This window comes from Cottoperca gobio, chromosome 20 (genome assembly GCF_900634415.1).
Source record: "Cottoperca gobio chromosome 20, fCotGob3.1, whole genome shotgun sequence".
In the NCBI taxonomy this organism is placed as follows: domain Eukaryota; kingdom Metazoa; phylum Chordata; class Actinopteri; order Perciformes; family Bovichtidae; genus Cottoperca; species Cottoperca gobio.
Genome location: NC_041374.1, coordinates 3,891,794 through 3,919,625, shown reverse-complemented (window position 1 = coordinate 3,919,625; position 27,832 = coordinate 3,891,794). Strand labels below are relative to the sequence as shown.

At 42.0% G+C, this 27,832-nt stretch overlaps 2 protein-coding genes across 3 annotated transcripts in view; one reads left to right on the top strand and one right to left on the bottom strand.

Moving 5' to 3' along the window:
- lmbr1 (limb development membrane protein 1) overlaps positions 1-15,392 on the top strand; it is a 31,588-nt gene extending 16,196 nt beyond the window's left edge. For both annotated transcript variants that reach the window (XM_029457324.1, XM_029457326.1), the window contains 8 exons: positions 1,761-1,850; positions 2,915-2,991; positions 3,460-3,537; positions 7,366-7,439; positions 7,698-7,788; positions 8,401-8,467; positions 11,971-12,132; positions 12,645-15,392. In XM_029457324.1, coding sequence (XP_029313184.1) covers positions 1,761-1,850; positions 2,915-2,991; positions 3,460-3,537; positions 7,366-7,439; positions 7,698-7,788; positions 8,401-8,467; positions 11,971-12,132; positions 12,645-12,730 — 725 coding nt within the window. In that variant the 3' untranslated portion in view covers positions 12,731-15,392. The remainder of the gene's footprint in view (positions 1-1,760; positions 1,851-2,914; positions 2,992-3,459; positions 3,538-7,365; positions 7,440-7,697; positions 7,789-8,400; positions 8,468-11,970; positions 12,133-12,644) is intronic.
- Positions 144-23,707, bottom strand: rnf32 (ring finger protein 32). Its single transcript, XM_029457327.1, has 8 exons — positions 23,616-23,707; positions 22,803-23,028; positions 22,579-22,721; positions 21,040-21,197; positions 20,357-20,465; positions 16,882-17,049; positions 15,760-15,994; positions 144-314 (listed from the first exon to the last, which is right to left on the bottom strand). Exons 1-8 carry the CDS (start codon positions 23,628-23,630, stop codon positions 238-240), a joined length of 1,131 nt encoding a protein of 376 aa, XP_029313187.1. The 5' UTR covers positions 23,631-23,707; the 3' UTR covers positions 144-237.
- Between the last annotated feature and the right edge of the window lie 4,125 nt (positions 23,708-27,832).

Genomic DNA, 27,832 nt, shown 5'->3' with positions numbered 1-27,832 from the left:
TCTAGTAACCAGAGTACACAAATATACTGCATTGCAGGCACTGTGGCACACACACTCTTGTCCACGCTGCCCTCTCAAGACCCTGATCTGCTGATAGCAGAGCAACAGAGCGCCTGTCCAGATGCTATGCGGCACAATGACCTTGCCGGTGCCTCTGTTGTCTCAGCATGGTGTTTAGCATATGTGTGGATGACGTAATTTTTTGACTGTGGTGAAGGTTGGAGAGGATACGTTGAATTACTCCGGGCCTTCCTGCCTGCCAGAAACCTCACTCAGCATCTCTGCCTCGCTGTAACTCAGTCTTTTACTTGATGCTGCCAGCAAAAGGAGAAGGAGGATATATTTAACTCCAGTTAAGAGTGATGTCATTGAAGATACTGCAGTTGAAATTCTCACCATTTTCCTTTACAGCCTTAAACAAGTGACGATATTCTTCTTGGTCATAGTTAGATCTGCTGTTTTTTCAAGGCTATTAAGAAGCTCCTGATTATTTGATCAATGATTTATCTGTCTTGTGTGACGGGTAAGGATATTACATATATCACATTTAGTTGACGCTTTTGTCCAAATGGGCTCCGGATGTGTGTTATGCACAAAGGTGATAAATGAGTTCACTTGCGGCAGAGCAGATTTGGCTGCCCCGAGGCAGAGCGTTCAGCTCGTTTCTGGAGAAAACGAGTTGTTGAACTGTCCGTGACATTTCCTGTTGTGTTGTGACTGCATTTGCTCGGAGGGTTCAAACTTTCCCCTGCTTAGATCCTGGGACAGGTATCTGCGAGGGCACAGACAAGACTGTTAACTCTCTCCTCGTCTATCTCACCTCTTTGCCTACTTAAACCCATCCAGACAGGGCGTGTCATAATAAGAGGGAAGAAAAAAAGATTTGATCAAAGTGATTGGTCCTTCACTCCTGTAACATAGATGAAAGATGGTATTTTTATTGCACGCTAGTAACGGTGTAACACTGAACTAATTGGTCTTGATCTGCCAATCACCCCCAGGGGATGCAAATGGATACTCTTCCACTTTGCCCCCCTAGGGGCCTCTACGCTAGCGCGTCAAGCTGGAAGGAAAACAGAGTAAAATAGATAAATTAGCCTCAAATGAGCCGGCCTTGTGGTTTTCCTGGAGAATCCCTTGCTGTCTTCTCCAGCCCACTCAACCAGTTGTGGCATGTGCGAGACAGCTCCTGACACAAGAGATTATTTTTACTTGTTTGAGTTCACATTGTTATGTTCTCAGCAGGATTACTTGTTTTGATAGGATTTCTTAATAAAGATAAGTCCAATACCATATGCTGATTAGATACGACAAGTACATTGAGAAGTTAACACTTAATTTAGGACATTATTTTCTTTTCTTTCTGATTTGATGTATAAGAAATGCAAGTGAAACAAGAGTTTCTTTAGTGGCCTGGCAGATGCAGATACAGTATACAACATGGAAGTACAGTGGAGCTTTAGTGTGTGATCTGTTAAAACAACATTAGAGCTGAAACAAGTCGACTGACAAAATAATAATCGACTTTGTGATAATCGATGGTCGTTTATCAAGGAAAGAACGGAAGCTTCTCAGACGAGACACTTATATTGAATAACTGTTCAAAACAAGACTCTTAGAAGTTGTGATGGGCATTTGTTTTAAGAAATGTCCTTGACTTAATGATTAATCAATTCATTAACTTAGCTGTAAGTTAAGTAGCTGTAGGCCTGGACGACACCTGATCAGACAACACATTCAATTCATTTCTGTTTCCGCAGGATCGTGCTCACACGCTTATACTCGAGGAAGCTCTACTCACCAGCTCAGCAAAGAACTGGACAATATTAGAAATCTGAAGAATAAATTGGGTAAGTATTTGTGTTATGTGACAGGGCTGACATATTTCATATGTCATAAGACCTTGAATTGCCATGGAAATATATGCCAAGAAGTTAGCTTTTTACATATTGCTGACAGGCAGCCGCTTTCTCCCCATCTGCCTTAATTTCTTAATTTGGACTTGGACCAGAACTGCCTGATAATTTTCCATCCATTTTAGGATATTATAAATGAGGCCCGAGCCTTTTGGGGAGCAGGGTGGGGGGTGGGGGGGGGAGCACAAAGGCACTTAGGATATTGGACAAGATGCAAACTTTATATTGTAGCAAGCCTTTTAGTGATGTCATTAATTTAGAAGGATGGTGCATATAAAGTGCACTTGGCAAACTTCTCGGGCAGGCAGGGTGGGTGCACTTTGAGAATAAGGAGGACTAACAAGGTTGGAAATAGAGAAAGAAAGTCAATATGGCAAGAACTAGAGGGCAGTCAGATACACATTGTAAGGTACTGTGGATGTCCATAATAGAAGATATAGTGCATGTGGTCTACAAGCTGTCAGCAGTGTCTACAAACGTGAATGATGAGCTGTTGAAATAAGAGGAAGATGGAAGACATAAACTTGAAATGTTTCATCTGGCTTGGAATAACGAGGCACAATAGTACGCACACACACACACACACACACACACACACACACACACTGACCAAAATATAAATCACAGGATTAATTTTGTTGCATTTCTTTTCATCCAAGATTTATTGTTTTTTCCACTAATTAAGGCGATGTTGAGTGTGACTAATTAAAGAGGAAGAGCATCATTTCTGAAGGTTATGAAATGTATATTACCTGGAGGGGGGGGTGGTTGCAATGAGAGGTGAGATTGTGTTTGCGACACACACTCACGATATGTTTTACCAAACCAAGCTGCACCAACTCTGTAAATAAAGCCAGAGGGCCTGAGGTTTCAGTGTGTGTCTTTGATGAATATGGTGGAAAGTGGTTTGTATCTCTCAATCTTGTAATTAAAGAGTTGGTTATATATTTCTTAAGACTAATAACCTCACATTTTGGCTCACTGTCATTTCCCCTCAGAGAGAAGAAAGAAAGCATCAGGTTGGGAGAAGAACTTGTTGTATCCCATAGTGATGCTGATCCTGCTCGCAGGAACGGTGAGTGCTGCCGGGACTGACCTATCATTAAGCCCAAACTGTTTACTCATGGCGTATACAGACTGGCTGGTGGCCATTGGGACTAACACCCTCAGGGTGTGGAAACTACTTTTGTTTAATAGCTGGTTCAGACAATGCCGAATAGCCACCTGCAACAACGGTGATTTTCAATAGATTATAGTGTGGGAATACTATTTATGCCGTCTGATATTGTTAGATGAGTTAGAAAGACCACGTGAGAGGCATGGAACGTGCGACTAACAACCCCTACATTGTTCAGGTTTTGAGAAGCTTAATGTTGGAGCAGTTTACAATCACAAGATGGTTATTATGCATTACCGTACCGACGGATCAGCAAGGCCCACGCCATTCAATTATATCACGTTGCCGGATACTTTGGGGATTTTATCAATGTTTTTATAATTATACCATGTGTAAACAAATCTTTATCTTCCTCTGTGTCTGCAGACTATTTCAGTTCTTATGGTGGTATTCAATATCCTCTACCTTCTGGTGGATGAGACTGCCATGCCCAAGGGATCCACGGTAAGCCTACTGTCTAACTATAGTACGTTTGTTAGCGCCCCCCCCATACACACACACACGCACACGCCCAGAATGTAAACTGCAGAAGAGCATGCCTATCAGACCTGCCATGTTCCTGGCGGAGACATAAATCAAATTCCGGATATGCTCAGATGCATGTTGGAAGAATAGGCCCGACCAGATGTTAATCACGCTTGAACTTTGTGCCTCTGGTTTTGTTTTGGAAGCTCATTGAAAGTCATTTCACAGCAGTGTGCAGATTCAATGAGCTCGCTACGCGTCTCAAGTCCACAGTGGGTGAATAAGCTGCTTTTCCTCCCTCCTGCAAAGGCAGACAGGGCCAGGTGAAGGGCTCTTACTGTGAGGCACACTAACTGAGTGTGGAATGGCTCTTAGAGATTCTCATCTCCGCCTAACATGCAATGTGTTTTAAGCTCTCCTTATCTCATCTCATCTGCAGTGACAGAGGGGAGTGCGTGCGCGTGCTTGTGTGTGTGTGTGTGTGTTTGTGGTTGCATTCTTGTCTGAGGGGGCAACATAATGTATCCTATTTCTCCCTCATTTCATTTCGCGTCTCGCGGGCAACTGACAGAGCTGCCCTCGAAATTCCAATTATTTTATTGAGCAGAGATGTTTTCTTTGGCATGACGCGTCACAGAAAATCCCCCAAATTACACTTGTCATGCAGCGAGGAGCTGTCCTCCCTGACAGTGTGGCCTCACTAAATGGTTTATGCGTTTGTTGAGCTGGATGGTTGCCACACCTCTGATCTCACAGCAATACGAGCTGGTGGGGGGTGGGGGGGTGGGAGGGGGGGGGAAGTCTCGTCCTCCAAAACAATCGATACTGGTATGATATCCATCTTTCCAACCCGTTAACCCCACCTCCAGCTCTCAAACTCCCTGCCCCTCTAGCGTAGAAGTTCCCTCGCAGTTACACTGTCTGGAAGAAGATAAGGACAGAGGACAGAAAGCGATATAAAGAAGTAGAGAGTGGCTGGTTTGAGGTCTACTGTCGGAGCAAAGAAACTGTGGGAAAGTCAAATGAGGCCCCGATGCACTGATTGTTGTGGGGGGAGAGCACAATGGAAGTGCCCTGTCAATGTTTGTCTTCCCTTCCTACTAAGCATCCCGCCATAGTCCTTTAGCATACCGAGCAGTGCCCCAATTGCCTTTTACAGAGCAGAGGATGGAGGTGGAGAAGGAGGATGATGAGGAGCTAGGAGAGAGAGAGCAGGGAGGGGAAGCAGGTGGATGGAGATGAGGAGCTGCTGTAGAATCAACAAGGGGGGGGGAGCTGCCTCTGTCAAAGGACACGGTGTTTTACAGCTTGATGAACAACCACTAAGAGGGACTAATAAAATTGTTACTGCAGGCCCTCCTCTTTGGTAGCTACAACACTTGACACTGTATTTTGTAAAATGGACAATTATCTGCAACTGGACTGCAATTTTCACCTCACTAAAGTTGCCCTTCTCTGAACACACATAAACATCCATAATGGGACCTTCTGACTACCCCTGAGAAGCTTACCTACGCCTCGCACTTATTTAAAACTTATGAGAAACTCATTCCTAAAACGAGGAACAATATGGTCTCACAGTGAGAGTGCATGTACCTCAGGGACTATTGTTGTACCACTCGTCGGCAATAAATGTCCGTAGCTCTAAGTTAAAAAGTTGGATAAATGATGTTGACATTTTTCTGGCAAGATGAAGTGAAATTAAGTATGTTTAACGACTATGGCCAGAAAAATAGATGCCACAACTCATAGCCTTAATTACTTCAATGACTACAGCCACAATATGGGCGGTATCTTAGCAAACAGTACGTACAGGATCTATAACAATCCCACCAACCTCTACATTTAGAGCAACAGAAAATACTAAATTCATTCTGACTCAATTTTACATAGGGCCGTCAACGCAGCCAGTGGAAGTCTTGAACGTGCACGCTACGAAATCGGCAAACAATGTTTTGATCGAGCGCCATCTTGGAACGTGGCACCTAGTTTTCTTTTTATACATCCATGGTATCAACGTAGCAAGTTATTCCTTGTAAGACAAAGCTTTTAATATACTGTATGTGCAAATGCTCACAAGTGGAGCATTGAGTGAACGCTATTGGGGTCAAATGATGGCGGTCTCTTGCTCAAAGCCGTAGCCCCCAACTGAAAACATATTAGAGGGCTAACGGTATTTATTTAATTGAGGTGTGTGTGTGTGTGTGTGTGTGTGTGTGTGTGTGTGTGTGTGTGTGTGTGTGTGTGTGTGTGTGTGTGTGTGTGTGTGTGTGTGTGTGTGTGTGTGTTTTAATACGACACGGACGACCTCACCAGTGCGCAGGTATGTGAGGTGTTAATCTCACAGGCAACAATTGCAATGTGTCTGCTGAATGAGCCGTGGCAGGCAACACAGACAAATCCACCAAACTCCAACCCCCCCACCCCACCCCTCCACCGAGCGTTCCCTCTCTTTGACACACACAAACAGACACTCCATCACCCTCCCTGCTACTGGAATGAAAAGAAGTAAGAGTTGAAAGGAGGCGTACTGAGAAAGCTAGCTGTCCTAAGCGCGCACATACACGCATATTGCGAGTGCACACACACACGAGCTTAATGCATGCCCACCCTCCCTCCATTAATAAATTACATCAGATGCTGTCTGCTAATTCCCTGTGTAAGAGAGAAAGAGCACTGCACCATGGCTCTGCAGTAAGCTCCCAGGGATGACAGTTGCATAAAAAGGCATGAAACGACCTGCCAGGCTTTCCTTTTTTCTTCAGGCTCTTTTACAAAACAAATCAAGATAAGGACACTCGAGAAGAAATTAAATACAATTAAAATAATAAATAACAAACTACAAACAAAATCTAGGACAATACCTAAAATACTAAATATATACTGTGCATGTATTGCAAGAAGAAGAGTAAATACTGTATATAAGCACTGTACATGGATGTCAGCCATTGGTATGGCAAGGTGCTGCATTTGAATTGCATTGCTGTACAAATAAACTGCATTGAACAAATCCGGCTATGTACAAATGACACAGAGATGGGAGTATTGTAGAATATACTGTACATTTGTAATCCTGCAAATGATTATCTGCAAGATCTGAATATGCATCATACAGTTTTAGGCATTTTTAAATACTTTAGATCCGTAAATATACATTCTTTTTATGTACAAGTTAAAAGTGAGCCATCTATGGTCCCTTTTTACTTGTGGACATAATGTAAAGTACTGTAGTGGACATAAAATACTATAGTGCCCCATACAACACGCTGATCCTTTTGAGGATCAACCCCGCTGCCAAGTTCGGCAAAAGCAAATATTGATCATTTGACAACAGATGCTTGGTATGTGCAGCGTATGTAGATGTACGTCTTATTCCTGCTCCAGTTTCAAAAGGCCTTAGGGCTTTCGGGGTTGGAGGGGGGGGGGGGTGGTCCTAGTGTTTGCGCAAGTATTTGTTTTGTTGTTTTTATGTTTTTGGCGTGCCTTCAGCCTGTACACTCTTCTTACCGTAAGCAATGTGCTGTTTTTGTTTGAACACCTGTTCACATATTGTATGATCGACAGTGATTTGAAAAGAGCCTCTTTCATCTTGTTCCATTCATTACTTAGCCAATTTGATTCTGTCTCTCAAGTGGGGAAATTCTTCATGCACCGCGTACTTGCGTTGCAGGATTTCTGTAATTGCATGTGTGAGCAACTGCCTGCAGGGCTGTTGTTTCCCATTTCCTTTTCTTATTTGTGATGTGTTAATATAAGATTGGCGTGTGAGGACATTGAATAATCCAGTTTTCTGTCTTCATCTTCCAGGACCGAGGCATTGGGAACACCTCGCTGTCCACATTTGGCTTGGCTCAGGCAGTGCTGGAGATCATCCTCATGTTGTATCCTTTCAGTGACCCCCCCTTTGTCTGTGGCCAGAGTAACATGCTCCATAGCCAAGAGCAACATTGTCAGGTCAGCTTTGTTTACCCAGGAAATATTTCCGCCGGACACCTTCCGGAAGACATGTTGTGCCGTTTTGTAACCTTTTATCGTAGCTGAAAAGCTGCAGACTCGGGATACTTAAAAAGACGACTCAATGAAGCTACTTTGCTTCCAGCAGAGAAGAGTTTTTGGTCCTTGATTGATTTTCTCAACAGCTACTTGATGGTGTCCTCCGTCGTTGGCTTCTACAGCCTGCGAATCTTTGAGGGACTCACTCCCAGGAACGATGACACAACCATGACAACGGTAAAGATGGGATGGAAGGACGGGGTGAAGTGGGGGCAAGGGTGCTGAGATTGCACCTTAGATGCCGATGTGTTTGGGACCCCCTGTGTTTCATCTATTTCCTCTTCTCTGTCCCGCCTACCTCCCACTCTGAACTCCTACTGCTCACTAATGTTTTCCTCAGGGCCCCCTCAATGGCTTTAGTTGATCTGTCCAATATTTGTTTGTGGGTTGCGCAAACACTGGCAAAGTGCAAGCCCCTTTCTTGTACATCAGAGGGAGAGTGGGTTCTTTTGGAGGGGGGGGGGGGGGTGGAGGATGCTTGCTCTGTTTGGCCCATAGTGGCACCTATTCACTTGGTAATGAGTTTGGGAGTGGTGAGGCCTGTTAACTAGCCATGACGCTCCAGTGAAAGGGCTTGAAAGGACAACAGAGAGAACCTGGTAATGAGCAACTTCAGAGCTACTAATTGTACAATATGTGGAACCAATTTAACATCAAGTGGTGTGTGCATACGTGTTAAGTAAGTCATAGCTGAAACGGTTGGTGCAATTGGTGTTTATTCCTCACATGTCTCATAATTGTACGTAATGTGCTTGAGAAATCTGAAGTTTGAAATCTGTTGATTTGTAGATCATTGGTTGCTGTGTGTCCATCTTGGTCCTGAGTTCAGCCCTGCCAGTGATGTCCAGAACTCTAGGTGAGTGTGTGTGTGTGTGTGTGTGTGAGTGTGTGGGAATGCTAATTTCAATATTCACACAAATCATGCGTGTACAGACTAAATGTTTAAAGTAACAGTTTGCTAACTTTTGACAGAGCCAGGCTCGGTGTTTTTTCTCTGTTTCAAGTCTTTGTGCTAAGCTAAGCTAACCAGCTGCTGGCTGTAGCTTCATATTTAGCAGAAAGATACGAGAGTGGCATCGATCTTCTCATCTTACTCTTAGAAAGAAAGATAATAAGCATACCGGTGTTTCCCAAAATATCAAACTATTTCTTTAAGAGACGTGTAGGTTGAAGTTAATTGTCAGAGATGTCATAATAACCTCTCAACTAACAACCAGAAAGTGTACATGCCCCTCCCCCACCAGTTTCGAGACGCTGCCACCAACAGCAGACCATTACGATTTAGCAAGTTGAATTCTCCTATAGTTTCCCATAGTGACATTAGAAAGGAGTGCAGGGTGAAGGGGTAAAAATGACAGGAGTAGTACCATCACAATGGCACTAATAAACATGCAGAGTGCAGAGCACAGCTGTTCAAATAGCACTACTATGTGTGTGTGTATTTGAGTGTGTGTGAGAGAGACCAACAGAGTGGGAAAATGGGCCCGAGCGAGCATACAGTGACTCATTGGGATCTTTACAAAAATATCAACAGGTTCTGCTTTGTGACGCTGAATAGATTAAAAGGAATAAATGCATGAGACAGAGTTGAAGAGAAAAGGCCTCGCAGCTAAAGGGGGAAAAAGACGTGGAGAGTTGAATTTGACGAAGTGAGACGTTAAGAGACAAGAAAAGGTTTTGTGTCTTCATGTGAGGTGTTTTTTGTGTGCGTCAGTGTGGGAAGTATGCACTGTATCAGAGAAAGGGGAACTCTACTACAACACAAAGTTTGCTAAAGTCCGTCTGTTTTAATAATGTAGTGACAAATAGTTTGTTTACTTCAAATGCATACTGTATCATCAGCAGTTTCAGCAGTGGTTGAACTTTATCACATAGTTTAGGTTGTTAGATACAAACCAATAGTGTTTAACAAACTCCTATTGTCTCTAGCGCAGGTTTGAAGTGCAGTAAAAGGGGACCCATAACATTTTTATTAAATGCTGGATATAGATATTTATCAAATGACAATGAAAAGCAATGTCACAATGTGAAGGGGGGGGGGGGGGGTCACTCGAAATGATGAGCCTACAGAGAAAGCTCTCGTAGTAAAAGAGATCTTTGGGACAAACCTGGTTGAATAAAGGAATAAATAATTTGAAATGTTGTTTCCGGGCCAGCAGCAGGTGAGGAAGCACATGACCTGTGTAGTAAAACTAAAGAGTCAGGACGCTGTGTTGATATTCTAATAACCGTCTAACCAATGTTAACTGATGGTCACCGCAGACGGAATCAAATGCATGTCTTTTCCATTGAGATATTTGCTCTTCGGCAACCATTATATAGAAGATGTGTAAACCCCCCCCCCCCCCCCCCATCTGTCACATGTTTTTCTGATGCATGACCAGCTGCATGCTAATGTCTCCAACTCCACTACTGTACCCCTGACATTTCAAATGCCAAGCGTCTTTCTACCCCCAATTAGATTTCCTCATATTACCAAACCTAGTTCAAACCCTTTGGCATTAGAAAGGGATGGAGCCAGACCACAGTGGCAAGCTGTATCGACTAGGGTCTCCGTCATCTCTCTCCCTGTCTCTTCACAGGCAATTTTGTTAAAGGTCCTTGATGCTTGCAAACTGCTTACTGCGGCTGTAAATACATCTCTCCAGACACTGAATCGATTGCCCAATCTAATTAACGACAGAGGCTGTGAAGATGTTACGGGAGCAGTGGAATGTATGAAGACTTGTGCCGCTGAAATCTAATTTCTGCATACAGAAGACGGAAATAGAAAGATTGTTTTGGTGCATACATTTAACATATCGATGTGGTCATTTCCTTGGTCAGTGTTGCATGTAAAATTAACATCTCAATTGGCCCGTCTTGTGGTAGAGAATGCGGGATTGTAACGCCAAAATGTATAAGCAGGAAAACAATAGGTTGTTGATGGCTTTCCAGGCAGGATGCGATCAGCTGTGATAGGTGGTATACAATTGGTCTAGCAGTGTGGAGCTAAGAGGAGCTGCAGGAGAAACGACGCCTTTATCTCTGTCTGAAGGTCCAGGGAGAGATATCAAGTCCACCTGCGCACCACCTTTGCTGCTATACTTAGTTACCTATCCTTTCATATTCCACAGGGAACCTTATTATAGTACCGAGAGTCAGGTGGTGAAAATAAGCAAACGTCTGCAGTTTGTGTAAGCTGGGGAGAATTTGTTACTCTCCATCAAATAGGATACATAGTTTGTGTTCGAAATCTCATACCAATATACTATTCATATGAAGTATTCCTTCAAATTGAGTACGTCGTGTACTGCATAGTACGTGGATTGCGTATGCGAGAAATGCCCGGATGTTTACTACATTACTCTGGGCTTTCTGCTCCTTCTCAAATACCCCACAATGCATTGGGTCTAGGTGCCGCTTGAGACCGCTCCTCAGTCTTGTGAGATTTTAATATGTTCTCATGCTAGAAAGTAACCATTGAGTCCCGATATGTTGTCAGTTTGTCCAAATAATCATACTTAATCGTTAATTTAGTAGAGAGCATGTGGCACATACTGATGGAGCCATAAACTGCGTCATGTTTTGATGACAGCAGTCAGGCATTTATCTATTAAGGCTAAAAAAGTAAAAACTTGGACACTAAATATCAGGTGGAGGTTTTGTTTAAGAGTTATCTCTATTCTTGCATTGAAATCTGTCAGACATTGTGCAACCCCTCAGCTCCGCATAAAGACTTACAAGATTGTGCTCGTTTGTTGTTTGGATTAGAAATGTGGCTCGTTCAGTGGCTGACTCAGATAGATGTGTGTACAGGTCACTGACTCTATGGAAGACTTGGTAGATAGAAAATAAACTTATTTTAGCCAATTGAGACCACAAACAAGGACATGATGCACATAGAGCTAAAGTATGGTCACGCTGCTTAACATTTGTGTTCATCCTTTTGTACTGCTGAGATGAAACCTCATGTGAAATTGTTTTTTGTATGTAAACCCTTCTTTCAAATTGGGTATTTTTACTTGTTGAAAGAGCTGGACCACTGAAGAGAGACACATTTCAAAGTGTCTTAACTGCAGACAGAGCATACATTCCTACATTTTCCCATTTGTGGCAGCCGCATGCTTTCACTGGGAAGAATTTAGCTTATGAACACAATGTTGTCAAGGGGGGGACTCTGCTAAATGAACTTCCTTCGTTTTCCCACATTTGTTTATTTTCTGGAATTTGCAACCATTTGGACTTCAAGGTTAATACGTTTGCTTATTAGTTATCACACTTTTATAGTTGTTTGTCATAGCCCCAACCAAGACATAACGTTTCTGTGTCGACGTGCTTTCTAACCCGGTCATTTGACTTGTTTTTCTGTCTCCACAGGTATCACCAGGTTTGATCTCTTGGGAGACTTTGGGAGATTTAATTGGCTGGGAAACTTTTACATTGTCCTTTCATACAACCTGCTGTTTGCGGTCGTGACCACACTCTGTCTTGTGAGAAAATTCACCTCAGCTGTACGGGAAGAGCTTCTTAAGGCCTTAGGTAAATTTATCCATTTATTTTTCATGTGCCCTGTGGGTTTTTATTATATACTACAACGACATACTACTTTCATTGTCCTGTAATGTCTGAAAAACAATCCTGCATTTGATGTGCTGGGTGTTCTGTGGAATATAAAGCAATTTATTTCCTAATAACACTTTGACTACTCAATTTCATGTCCACAAAGGTTTGGTCTGAAACACTGACAGCACCGACCTACTCTGTGGCTTTAGAAGGAGATAGTGCTTATTTCTCTGCAACAACCTTGAGTGACAAAATGGAAGAAATTGCAGCGAGATCTAATGTGCTGCGGGACTGACATGTGACAGAGGATCGGGCTAGTCTCAAAGGCTTGTGGTGACAGGCCCTGGATGTTTGATACACCGGGTGGGATAGGGTTAGAAAATGTCAGACAGAGGCACTGAAGGGAAAGTCGCACATCAATACCTCTGTCTAAGTGAAAGTCTGAGGCTTTTTAATGAGATTTCTCTCGCTTATCTCCCCCTGCCCAGGTCTGGATAAATTGCAACTGTCAAACAGCCCCACCGACCCTGAATCTGGGAAGCTATCGGCCAACGGGCATCAGAAAACTCTGTGATAGGGACGATAGATCAACACACACGCGCACACACACCTTAGTACAGCCAAAGGGAGATTTCGACAGTACTGCCTGACAGCTGAAAGGTGAAAGGGATTGGAAGGACCTTAATAAACCCAGGCAGAGTCTAACGGATGCTGCAAATGGAGGCTGAGAGCAATTTAGCTTCGTGACATTCCATCCTCTGCGTCTCGGATGGAAGCTGGGACAGAGCCAGGGATGAGACTGAGGAGTAAAATAGACTGGCATCACTGCAGTGACCTTGATGTTGACCTCAACCACGACTGTGACTTTAAACCACCCATCATTTGCTTCAGGGCCACTCTTCCCCCCCCCTCCCTGCATTGCAACCTGTTTTTTCTTCTTCAACCTCCCCCCACTGCACTAAAAGAAAGGAGTGTAAAGCAGGTGAAACAATGTGGTTTTTTTTTTAAGTCTTACATCTCGCTAAAAGGCAAAGGGTTCTTTTCAATCACCCTGTCCTCAGTAAAAATAAATAGAATCCCACAATTCAATTAGACACATTTTTTAATGTCAGTATGTCCACAGTAATCGGTGTCGGTGATACATGGAGCATTTGCAGTTTATGGTCTCTCATCGTCTTTGATGGGGGTGTGTGAACTGATACAGGCATAAGATAAGGTGTCCATTTTTTCAACTCAAATTGTGAAAATAAAAATGTAATATGTTAGGTATAAAAGAAGTCAAAGTTATTAAGTCATCACAGCCCGTACATACAACTACACATCAATACAATTTACATTATATGCATTGGCACCTGTCGTAACTGATCGGGCTGAGACTTTAGCACTTGTCCTGTCACTTTATTTGGCTTTACTCAAGTGCGCTTTAAATTTATTGATGTCATTAGTTTGAATGAAGTAGGGTAAAAACCTTTTTTAGGTGCTCTAGATTAGACTTGAGCTACTCTACAAATTGGGAAACTTTGGGAGTTGTATCCACTTCAGTTCTAAAAAGCAGAATGCTTTCGTGCATTTGGAGCTGATCCTGTGGTTGTATTTCCTGGTAACAAAAATATCACATCTTTGCTTATCCCCCAAAAAATCTATTTTAAATTCACACAAATGTTGTTACATTGTCATTTATGTAAATGTTGTATTTACATGTACATATTATATTGTGTTTCATACCTCTTTTGCATTATTTGGATGTAAATATTGGGCTCTTGTTGAGCCCACTGAGGGGTTATCTGTATTTTGTTGTACATATGTTTTTTTAAACACCTAAATCTGATGCAAACCTGTAACAGTCTCACATACAGAATGTGAAAAATGTGCAACTTTGCAGCTGGTAGAAAGACTTGGTGACTATTACATGGCCCTATTTACATGTAGTTGTATTGCTGCATAATCTTCTGAACTGTGATGTTCTTTGTCTACAGAACCACCTTAAATGCCTTATACGAAAAGCATCTCGCAGGCTTAATGTTAAGGTTGTTTCTTGTTCTGTGTTGTTTGTTTATGCACATGTACTAATGTGTACATGTGCATTGTTCGTTTCTAGACAGTTCCACTGTGATCCCCTGTATGCCACAGGGTTTCTAGTCTCAAGCCAGCTGCGTAAAACGTACACATTGCTTATTGCCATGAATGTTGTCTCAGTAGCTCATCTAATGAGAGGCTCTATTTTGAGACTCATTCATTACCCATAAGACTTGAGCACTTGCTAGGATAGGGTTGAGTGATCCAATTATTTTATTTTTATGGCGTTATAAATGTCACGTGTTTTGATGGTGACTCAAGTGACAAAAGATTTTAATTTAAGTATGCATTTGAAACTTGATTCTTAAGACAGGGAATGTTTTACATCAAAGCTGTCTACCATTGGTTGTTGCTATGTTACAAAGACTGGATTTAAAGAAAACGGAACTCGATTACGAAACTCGTGCAAAAGCCAATCTTCTCAAATAGGCAAATCCGACCAGAGAATGTTTTGTAAAGGGTGATCTATACAGCTCTTACCATCTTAAAAACAAAAAGTCATTTCACTGGAGCAGTTTGACCAAAATTCTTAACTGGCAGAAACATTTGGTAGATTTTCTGGTATGTTGTGTGCCATTTCATTTGTTTAGTGAGCGTCTGCACTTAATTTATTGAAGTTGGGACCATGCTGATCATCTGTATAAAAATCAACATGGCCGAAAGTGATATGGCAAAGCAAAAGGGATGATACTGTAAATTGGACAAATATCATTCTAACTGTTGGATGAATTAGTGAAATTAAAAAGAAACCCATGACTTGATCTGAACTACATTAACTAAAATGGCTTGAGGTTATGCAAACATCCACTCAGCTGCAGACTGGTAACACTGGGCTGCGTTAATTAGCAGCGTAGTGACACTCTCCTAATAAAACATCACATTCCTCACAGTAACTTCTGAGGTAAGAACAAAAGGGACATTTTCTATTGAAGCAAGCTTTTCTGGTTGCCTTTACAGTACATCTCTGGGCTGTGTGGGGGGTTTCAAGTTGAGAGTTGGCCTTTACTGTAAGTGAAGCAGCTTTTTCTCTGTACTGTCTGCATGTCATTTTTGGTACATGTTTTGTGAATGTATTTTTTTACAATTTCTCAGTTTGCTAAATGTACGTTTAGTTATTTTTTGATGTTTGTGTGTTTGCAAATAAAAGTAGAAAAATTTCATTTTTCATTCATCACTGTGACACCCTGGACATCAATACTGACATGAGTTAACAGAGTAGTTTGGCGAGTGGATAATAACATTTTCATGTCTGCAAGTATGAAATTAGAGCCAGGAGCTGCTTAGCTTAGCATAAAGACTAGCAGAGCCTTTCCCCCTGCGTCCCATCTGTATGCTAAGCGAAGGTAATCTTCATATTACAGAAAGGAAGTGAATAAGTGTATTTCCCAAAATGTTGGAACTATTCCTTTAAAATCGTGTCATTCACTGCAAGATGCTATAATAGTTTTCTTACAATAAAAAGGCACTTGAGGTTCTAAATATTACTACCTGAGATGATCTAAAATGCCATGTTGCATAAATTTGTACCCGGTAAGATGAGTTTTTTGTGGTAGAGAGATCTGCACAGAGGGCAGGAAGGTCTGCTCTCTATAGAAAAGGCCTCAAAGGCCTCTAGACAGAGGTGATGGAAGAGGTGGGAACAGGACAGAAGCACGGTGCGCTTGTGTTGTCGATGGCTGGATGTACCTGCTTCTGTTGGGGGGCTTGGGCTGAACACTGCAGTCAGGCAGATGGTGCAGTCCCAGACACCTCTCTGGATTACCTGTTGGAGATGGAAACAAACATCTTAAGTGAGTTACAGATGTCTATTTCAGAAGATGCACAGACAGCTGCGTAGTCATTTGTGCATGTCCTGTTTGTCAGGGTAATAACTGACTTGATCCCTGCCATGTCATGTCATTATAAAGAATTCTGAACCAAATCTGTTGGCAACTACTTGAAGGGTTTGATCAGACACGAGGTGATAACATGTTCATCAGTGATCCTTATGAAAACAAAGTAACACACGCACAGCTCCGCCAACGATTAACCAGAGACAGCTTCCTGGATTTAGGGGCCAACGTGCCCGGCTGTTAAATGTTTCATAACGAGCTGCGCAGCGCTTTATAGAGTTTGCACCCGTGAAAAAGGTGCAAGGTATGTGTTGAAAGCACATTCACTGTTTGATACTCCATGTCAAGGCTGAGCCACTCCTGCCTTGTGCTCAACCTTTTCACACCAGATAAAGAAAAGAAGAAAAAAAACAAGACATCTTCTTTGCACACACCCCGCCCCCTCTATGGAAAATGGTACTGGCAGCAATGAAAGCCAACAATGGAGCCTTATGGAACAGCAAATCTTAATGTCTTTTCAATTCCTCCACAGCAGTCAAGGCGATGAAAAGCATGTCGTGCATTATCAGACTGGTTCGTGTTTTTTGTAAACACGGAGGATTATTAGCCTACACACTGCCATTCATTTGATAAAGTGAATGATCACCTCTGGAGAGGTGTACTTTCTATGCAGCAGCTGTGATGCTGTCGTCCCCATGCAAGCGTTAACATGTCAAGAAAAAGGCAAGGCTGGGAGAAGACGACGAGGACGACATTTATACGGGAGCTTTGTTTAATGATAGACGTGGCTTCTGGTTCAGTGTGTCTTGCTCCTGACCTGGCTCTGTATTCGGTCCCAGTCGCTCTCCTGAGGTTCGGAGACGTGCTTTCTCTCCAGCTGCTGGAACACTCGTCTGCTTGATGACAGGGAGCGGTTGATATCACTCAGAAAAGCCTCCGTGTCGGTGTGACAGTATCGGACAAAGCTGTCATTCAACTCCTGCAACTAATTAGAAAAAACATTTTAGTGGCACAAAGGAGGCATGTTTCATTCAGAGACACAATAGAGTCGTGTTTTCGGCGAAGGCTAATTGTTTGTGTGTATTGTAATGGCTGAGGCAAGCTGACAGGGTGCAGTTGTTAAACAGCCAGATCGATACAGTCACGTCTCCCACTAACATGGAGAATTAATGGAAACCAGTAAAAGAAACAGAAAAGGATGACCGTGCTGGGAAACGTGGAAACACTCAAACCTCTGACATCTTTTTCTGTCTTCTACACACACTCACATAAACATGTCTTCTCCTCTGTCTTGTACACAGTGTTGGGGCAGAATGTTCCAAATGAAGTCATGGGATTAGTAAAATCTCTTTCAATCATATCATAATTCAAATTAATTCTAATAACTTTACAATTACTGCCACATTTCTAGACCAGTCAAGCCAGAAGACAGGGTCCTACAGAGCGCAGGTGTTTATTAGGGATATTAGGGACCTCAGTCTTTCTACAGGCCAGTTTATCACATGTGTGTTTTAAATAAAGTATCATTTGTTGACGGTCCCTGGTCACCTTTACGTTCTCAAACGGACCAGATTTTAAAACTTTCCATTGTCCGTCTTCACAGAACTCATTTGTCTTCTCCCATTTACAGCAGCTGTTGCTAGGCAACAACTAATGCCGCCATATGCATGTTTATATCCCAAAAAAATTCAAAAGTCAGTCAATAGGCTATTCATATACAGTGTATATATAAGTTCCAACGACACTATGCAATTGAACAATTTCCATAAATATCCACACATAACGTGAGCAACAACAACCAAACCATCTCTATGACAACCGCGCAAACTGCATCCACTGATGGAAGACCATGAGATGTGGGTGAAAGCTCTGGAAAACCAACAGAGCAATTGATCCTTGTGATGAGAATTGTTTTGTTAAACATTTGTGTTCTAGTTCAATGACAACGTGTTTAACGTTACATAAAGATATACATTAAATATATACATTAAATATAGAGCTGCAACCGGTGGATTAATCTGCTGACTTTTAATTTATCAATTGATTGTTGAAAAAACACCCATAACAATTTCCTAAAGCCCAAGGTGACGTCTTTAAACTGCTTGTTTTGTGTGAACAACATCTGAAGATATTCACACGAGACAGTGAATGAGAAGCTGGAACGAGGCAATGTTTGGCATTTTTGTGTAGCTCAAAATAGCTGCCGATAATGTTCTGTCAATCAACTCATAGATGCAGCTCTACATCAATGTGTTGCACTACATCCGGGAAAACTAATGCAATTACCGCAACATGTTACTTAGAGTAGCATTAGCCTCAGCACCTGCTTGCATACATGCTTTTGTTTCTCTGTCTGTGACACACCTACACACACACATACACATACATATACAAATACAAACCCCATCCCTTAGCCCGTCGCAGTGACATCAGAATTGCTTTACAGCGAGGATTTTATCACTAAATAAACAACTGTTGACCATTCGGATGGAAGGTTTTATGAGCCTGGCCGACGTTTTGACAGTCAAGGCAAACAGAAGAGCCTATAGTGAACTTTGCCTCGCTCTACAGGCAATGCGGACGGGAGAGGACACAGAGGGGAAAAAAGAGGTGGAGCACAGAGGCGTTATCTCACTAGCAATCCATCTAGATGTCGGTAGTGTCCCCCTTAATGTGTTGACTCAGGGTCGGACCTCCGAAATGAGTAAAAATTGAAAGCTGGGCACCAGGATCAGCTGATAAGATTTCTGAAACGGACCAGATATGTGAGAGTTTGTTTTTTTCCAGGAACACCTGTGGCTTCGTGGTACAAAGATGCTTTATGGCCTCCTGCTATCACAAGGAAGACTGAAAGAATAGGTTTCTCCGTCTCACACAGGTTCCAGCCCAGCACTAACACGCCTGTTTGCATTACAGTCAGCTAAGCAAATAAGTCTCCCCCTTGAAAATCAAGTCAATCAGACCTGTCAGCGCCGTGTTGCGCAGCTCACAGCTCTTGAAGATCATCCTCAGTGTGACAAAAGATATGAGACAATCTCATGACCACCCACAACCACTGAATCACACAACTTGAATGTAAAGTGGCTGACAACGTCTATGACAACGTCTATGACTCCATCCTAAGCATGTGGACCCGGACATGGCCTAATGTGTTAGAACAGAGTTAATTGGCTCAGTAAATGCTGTGTCTTTGTTTATGTGACATGTTAAGGCATGGTTTATAGGAGAGATGATAGACATTGACAGGGGATGGCTAGGACACTCCAACCCCTGCAACACGTTATGAGTGTGGGCCCTCACACATTTGTCACTTCTGCTTAATCAGCCTCTTTGAAGCGCAGAAGCACTCTGCATGATTGCAACACTCCACATAGAAATAAATAGGGCCTGTTCTTAATGACATTTGACATGCAGTGCATGTGTTGGAGCTGTGAGTATTTTAAAGCTGGATGAATTTGTTTTGATACATTTCTCTGCATCTCTGAAGAACTGATGTTTGGTTTAAATATATGGTGACCAGTCTTGTCTTTGGTCATCCAAGGCCTCAGTTAGGGGAGGTTCACTAGGTGGCAATGTTCCCTTTTCCTGAAAGCACTGTGATGCAACACAGAGTCAAACGACCCCGTCCACTGGCTGCTCTTGAGGCCACTTTTAAATAATCCCTCTGTCCAGTCGTTGCATGATTTATAGCTTTGACATGGGACGAGAGAACAAAAGCCTGAAATGACAACCTGCATCAGGTATCCAAACATCCTGGTCAACCTCACCTCTTCACCCTTTCCTATCCAACCCAGTAACGGAGATACATACACACACACACATACACACACACCAGACATATATCGATAGATGAAGGAATACCAGAACCCAAACATGCAGAGGAGACATCAGGCTTTTGTGTTGACCCTAGAATGTCCAGACTGTTTGACTAAAACACAAAACTCTCTCCACATTAGTGGACAAACAGTGTATCATTCACAAAGCATCAAAGGAGCTTGAGAGGGTGAGAGCAGGTGAAGGTGTGTGTGTGTTTCTGTGTATGTAGGTTAGCAGTGGGGTCAGCGAGTCCCTGAAACCCAAGTCTCAACTCTCAAGTTGTGATGTTCGTCGCAGGCTTTGTTTGACCATTTAAACCGCCGAAAATGTCAACGTGAAATGTGGGGGGAAAAAAATGTGACTTGAGGAGACAGATGCTATTCAATGCTTATGTATGTTCAGTGTGATCCAAAGAAGCATGACTGATGATAAGACCCAGTAGAGATCATCACTGCAGATTCAAAGTCCAAACTAACCTTTGCTTCGAAGAATTTCCGTCGCAGCCGTTTGTCTTTTGGGCAGATGGAGTTTCTCAATGTTCTGTGCCTTTTTCGGACAACATAGCCCCGCCAGCACGCTTGAATTCTTCACACACACATATTATATTTAAAAAAAGTCACTCAAAATCAAATGTTAAAAAATGTGGTAAAAGTCAATCTTTGCAGAAATGTGAAGAACACCGTATTACTGATTGCTGTTTATGTGAAGCCATTAGCTTTTTGACCGGGCCAATTCAGTTTATTGAACATAAAAAATCCATTATCTCTCATATAAAAGCTCAACCAAGCTAGAAGAGTAAGTGTGGCCCCATATAGACAACCTTTGTTATAACATCATGAATCTTATAAGTAAAAAGAAACTATGGTATGAGCAATTTGATGATGAATTGTTATTATGTAAAGAAGATTGACTTTACTCATAATGAAATATGCTTCATAAATACAATTATTTTAATTATTTTGAGTATTTCATGTATAAAACATTTCAATATTTGAGGATTTCTTTTCCTTCAGCACGAGATGAAAGATGTTGTTCACTTGGTGAGACTGTGTGATGCATTCTTATTGTGCATTACTGTGAATGGGAATCTATGTTCTATACAATTATTGAAAGACAAAGTATTTCATGCATTGTTTTTTTATTTATTTAGCGCACGTACCTAATAGCACATTGGTGTCTGAAGACGCGAGCTGCATCGTGAATCACCCGTGTCTCATACTGCTCCTTTCTGCACAGCGGGCAGCACTTCCTCCCAGAAAACCTCTCAAAGGCCTGCAAACATGCTCTATGGAAAACATGAGAACAAGACAGCAACACCTAAAAAGAAACAATGACATAAGTTATTTAGTATATGTGAAATGAAAATTGTATCATGCATTCAATTTAACAAGAAGAAGCATCTAAACCAAGCTTAGAGTTTAGACTATGTGGGTTGAAATGTCTCCAGAGGATGCTGCTGAACGTGTATTGGTTTTCAGGTTTAAGTGCTTAGAAAAAGCTCTTATACGGTATACAGTCTGTGCACATGCTGTGTGTGTATGTGAACCTTAAGCCATGCTAAATATGTGTATTCATGCACGTATGTGAATGTGTGTATCTGCCTTTAAGTGTTATTTGCTCAGAGGATAGAGGGAGTCAGCAGGAGTCCCAGTGGGCCGGCTGGGACCTGGACTATAGTCTCCTCTACCTGTGAGAAGGGCCCTTTTATCGTCTGAAAGGATACAGCCACAGCTATGGGGCTTGGCACACAAACCAGTTTACTCAGATCTCTAGAGGGCAGGGGGAGGCATATTGATTTCCCATTGTTTTTGGCCTGACCAACACACTCCATCACCAGTGAAAGGGCCCCCTGCAGTGTACAATTTCCAGGAGCTTGACAAGCCATTAGACCACTGAGAAATTTCACAACTCACAATGCTTTAAGGCTACAGGCTACACTTTATGGACAGAAACACAATATAGAAATGGAATAGAAAGCAGAGTAACATTTGCTTTTCTCATCCTGTCCTAATACAGACAAGTTCTGATTGGTATTGAAATAACATGAGCTGAATTTCAGTCCGCACCACTGACTCAGAACAATTGCTGCTGTAAGCATTTATTGTCATATTAATGCATGAACGCAACACAAGACTGTGGCACACAAACGCATTGTTACAATATGAAGGCTTGCAGGAAAATGCCAAATCAACAAAGATTCCCTCCTGTCACTTTTCCTTGTTAGCAGGCTCTAATTAACTTTTTTTTTTTTCTTGAGTCAAACTAATATTTACACGTGCATCTATGGCAACTGTGCTTTGTGAGGCCGCCTATTCTAGTCCCGCATTCTTGAGGAGATTGGCATCTTAAAAGGGGATCGGAAAGGTGTAAAAGACTGAATGACCCTCACAGTAACACACTGATTGCTACATCATCACGTCACAGTTGAGTTCCAAGGCAGTATGGGTAAATTTGTACAGTTGTCTACACAGATTAGAACATACAGGAACTGCAGGGGGAGGTGGTGGTTGGGGGAGGCTTTGTGTGTGTGTGTGTGTGTGTGTGTGTGTGTGTGTGTGTGTGTGTGTGTGTGTGTGTGTGTGTGTGTGTGTGTGTAGGTTTCCCAAGGACAAAGAACATTGGAAAGATGTAAAAAATAAGAAGAAAAGAAAGAGCTCTCTCACTGAGTATTAACAGTAGCTACTGTGTGGGGGAATACCTGAGGCTGAAGGCAAAACTCCTCCCTGCATATCGCACAGGGCTGAGTTGAGTCCCCCTGCTGAAAAGACCTCGCCTTGACCCGAGTCCATTCGTCCTCCGTCAGTCTCCCTGCAGGGGAGGCCACCAACCCCAACTTCTGAGCTAGAGAAATAAGAAAAACATATTGGTTATATGTTCACAAGAAATAAAGTATCTCCAAATTTTCTGGAGTGTCCGTTTTACCCAATGTCAAAGGAGGCGAGGCAGAATCGAGCACATATTCTCTCTCCTCCTGCTGATCTTGGGTCTGCAGACCCGTTTCCTCCACTCTTTTTCTGGGTGTTGTTCTTTTGCATCTCAGCAAAGGGTCAGAAAGTGAGAAATGTGGATGCAACAGGCTGCGTGTGATGTGGTCTTGAAAGGCAACTGAGGTGATCACCAACTTTTTTCTAGCTTCAGAGGTCAAGCCCTGCAGAATAAGATATGAATGTTCATCATCAAAGCTTTGACATAAAGTGCTGCATGAGGCATAGCAAATCTTTATTTATGTTATTTAGTAAACACATGTAGACTTGTATTTAGCTCAGACCAGAATAAGCAATAAAGTGCATTGTGAACTGTCTAGACTAAATATTAGCAACATGCAGGAATAAATAACTGCATGGCCAACGGAAAATGCTAAATGCTAATTGCTAATTCACTAATGCAGCAACGAGTGTCAAATAAATGACTTTTTAAAACCGAAACAAAGCGCTCGGCTTCTGTTTCACAAAAATATTGTAAGTCTAACCTCATTTTACTCATACAGTAGAGAGTACGTTGGTTGTTTTCAATGTATACATAACCGTATGGAGTACGTAACCGTATTCACACAGGTGTTTGCTAATTGCTATCTCATTTGCCAGCAGGTACAAAACGAGACAACGTCGTCTTTCTAACGACACGAGCTTCAAGCCTAACGTCAGACAATGTCTAAAGACGCACAATAAAACACCTTTTTCATTTTTATGAATTAACATTTGGGAAAATGTGGTGAAAAGCAGTTAAAATCCAAACCTTCCGCATTGCCATCTTATCAACACAGTGTTTGTGGTTACCAGGTAACCAGTCCAGGCCCGCCTCCTCCCCACGCGGAGCCTCATCGCTGCCTCTGATTGGCTGAACTGAGACCTCTTGGGTTATTGTTTACTAATTACATTGTAATGTGTTTTATGTATTTATGTAATAATTATTTAACGGTGTGGTTCAATCTCTCAGGTTCCTAATAAAGCCTCCTAATTAAAGTGTTTCAAATTATGTCTTTTATGCTTGTGAATTATGTAATAATATGAATGTTCAATGTTCAAATGGTATTTCAACGGAGCTAAGTGCATTTACTCAAGTACTGTAATTATGTGTTTAAGATATTGTGAATGGTAAACTATGTAACAGTAAAAATAAAATAATCAAATAACTAAATATGTAATTTTACTGATTTAAGATGCAGGACTTTTAATTGTAACGGAGTATTTCACCACTATCACCATGCAAAGACAATTTTGCTCTTTGAAAACTATGTGCTGTGTCTCAATCTCACTAATGATTATTTTATTGTCAGGGAGTTGTCAGTGAATAGTTGGAACCTGACCAAAGGAGGTTAGTCTATAGGTGACTCACCAAGCTGTCGTCAGAGTAGGCCCTGAACAAAGCTAAGCTGCTCATACCTGTGCTGTGAGCTAAGGGATCCCTCCCAGGTCACCCTTACATGGAAAAGCATACACACAAACACACAAACCGTCTCTTTTTGTGAGCCTGATGAAAAGTTTGCTTTATTTCTCACACACAACATGGGGAGGGGAGGAGGAGGGGGGGGGGGGGGGGGGGGGACTTTTTAAATGCTTTGCAGCCTTGATTGACTTTGATGTGTTCAGTCAGAATCGGTGAAAACAGATGGCCGAGGAGATGTCTAACGGTGAGGCCTGTCAATCCATCTAAGAAAACAAAGTGAAGACCTGGCTCTGGGAGAAGAGGAAACCCCTGAGCTTCTCAAGAGGCTGCTGCATTCTTGAGATTAGGGCAAGAAAAACGCAGACCACTGCTGTTAATGCCCCAGACAAAGGCGTGGAACAATTTATTAGTTAAGAATTCAAGCTCAGAGCTCAATCAAAGGCCTGTCGTCCACAATGCCAGACTTTGGGCTTTGGTTTGTTGTTTTAAGTAAATAATCATGCTTAAAAGATATGGCAAAGATGGGGCTCAAGTCCCCCATAAAGCCTGCATTCTTCCAACTGTCATCAGAATGGATTTCTGTGTGCGCTTTTATTTTCAACAAGTACATTGTTTGTCTTTTTCTTTATGAATACCATTTTAAAGAGCTTTTTATTTAACTTTCTTCCCCCTGGACCTCTTTACCTGATCTGTGGTATTTTTTGAAAAGACAACTCACCTTGACGTGCAAAGAGCTGATGACTTAAGCGAAAGGTTGAAAAAAGAGGAAGAAAAAAAAAGCTGTGTGAAGGAACTGCTTTGCAAGTCCGACAGATTTGAAAGGGAACAGTCAGTTCCTCAGAGCCCATGCATAGGCTGTGGTGCTAACTGAGATAGAGCTGCCAAGACTTTAAACTATACCACTTCATCGTAGGCACTTGTAGAAAATATCATGTGAGACAAACATGACGGCAATCAATACTTGAGTAAATAAAGCATCTAGACGTGAGTGAATGCGCAACACTTTCATGATACTGAGTCAGTTCATACACATAAAACGGGTCTGTGTCCATACATCATACACTGTGATATATTGCATTGTTGTCAAATGAGTAATTGCTGTGAGATATAGATGAGAGAGGGCAGCCCATAATGGTTAATTAGCAATTATGTCAGCCAGTGAGATGACCAGGAGACCAATCACTTTGATAGGAGACAGTGGAGGGGGACAGAAATCTAATTATTTTATGACCTGAACCATAATGCTTCCTTAACATGACTTTAATCTCTCCATGGTGGATAGGAGTCCCCCATGGCTATCTGGGAGTGAACCAGTCAGGAGTGGAGGATGGCGAGGCTTTACTATTTTCTGTTATCTCCTGCGTCATTGCTGAGTAAGTAAGCTATAAAAGAACACAGCCATCATTACAGCCGTTTGGTTGCTTTTTAGAGAGATGGAGCTACTAATGATTAGACATGTCCTTTGTAAATGAAATACAAATCACCCTAGGCTTTTGGTTTTACTTCATTTACTAAGTGCTACATTACCTCATACTTTGGACCTAACAATGGATTTCCTATAAATCTCCGGGTAGTTGAAATGATGAAGGGGCTCACATATCACGAAATGTGCCAGTGCTTATTAGCACTTGAGAAGTTATTGATCGAGTATTTTGATTAATATCCACTGGGGGGCTATGGTGGCATTCAGAGGCTCGTGGAAGCCTGCTGTGAAACTGGCTGGGACTTCTCCCACTCACTTACCTCCAGTTTGTGCTGACTGCCAGCCTGAGCCCTGGCGAGACGACAGCCACTGCAGCGACCCGATGCCAGGAATAATAGGAACTTATGCTCAATTTCCCAATTCTTCACCATTATTCAGTCATAAACATATTAAAGGAAGGAGAATGGCTATGGAGGGCTTACTTATTGGATATAGCGATGTATGGGTCAGCACCGCCGTAGGAAAATTGTTAGATAATTAGCAAAGTTGTGCAGACAACATACGGTCCAAAAACACATTCAAAGATCCTGGACTGGATCTTGTGAGATGCATTTTCAGTTAAAGGAGCAGTGTGCAGGATTTAGGGGGATTTGTGAGCAGAAATAGAATATAATATTCTTAACTATGTTTTCATTGTGTATAATCCCCTCAAACCAAGAATAGTTTCCGCATGATGAAGTTTATAATGATAACAATGGCAAATTTATCCACTGGTCATTTTTTAAACAATGGGTCCTTGATTTCAGCTAGTTAACAGCTGACTTCTCATTTCTAGCAGGCGACTGTCGATTTGGTTCGGCTGAATTGACAACTGTCGCTGGAAGATTTTATCTCGCTAGCTATTTAAGCGAAGGTTAGCGCCACAAATCGGTTGAAAACGCTACCTCTGACGGACTTGATTTAAAAAAAAAACCTCAAACTTAAATATGCACTTCATTGTACTAGTAGATATGAAACCTGTTATAAGTATTCAGGGATCATTTTAGGAATCAGAACAATAGGTTAAGAACTGCTGCATGAATCCGTCACAGAACAACAGAAATTCAGTTTGATTTTCTTTTGGCAGAACAGCGATGATTTCAATGTAATGTCCCTGTAGTGGGAACCGATAACTTCTGGCATGGTTGTGCGGCCATCTTTCTCCATAATGGACAATAATTGAGCAGAATCCATCACTATAGCTAGAAATAGACCACCATAATGACCATCAATTGTGCCCTGTGAAGGCATGAGTACTGAAAATCCAGCCGCCCCCGCTGCGTCTGAGAGGCACTGCAACATTGCCTTTTCATCCTTACATTTTGCCTCCATGCTGATTGCATACAATGCACATCCAGTCGAGTCAAATCATACCTTTTAAGCCCAGAGTGCAGTGGATTGACCTTTGAGATGTGTGAGAGGCACAATGTATGGCAGTAATTCTGCAAAATAAAAGATGCTTTCTTGAGAAGTTGAAATTTGTCGGATGTAATTTCCACATTCGTCAGTACTATGGGAACACTTTTTGATTGTATTTTTAAGATCAGCACATTAAAAAGTATAATCTTTGGACTGGAAACACAGAGCAGTGTTTATCACAGGCTGTGGAGAATTACACACACATCCATCAACCCCCTCAAAGAGGAGCTACTGTAAACGTAATTAACTTATTTCATTTTTTATTTTTTTTAAAGGAGCACCTGAATTAAATAAGCAGGGCTGCTGGAGACTTCCTTTCAAACTCCATAAATCAGCACCAGCTGCTATTTCATCTGATTGAACGAGTGCAAAGAGCATGAAGTTTGCCTGTGCTGTGGGGAATGTGTTTGTGGTGAGTCTCATAAATGCCAAGTTCTTTGGGCAATAAGAATAAATATCACAACCACTCTCTAGAATTACCACATAATTGGGGACTTTCCGCGTCTGCACAGGACCCCGCTGTCTCCTCCTCCTACCCTATATGTACTACAACGGATGAGTCCATATTTAGGTGATGAGGGGTGGGAACATGGTGGGAAGAGCCATATTTAGCCCGTCAATGAACAACATTTAAGACGGCTTCAAGGTTCCAATGTGTTACACACACATCTAAAAACACAGAGTT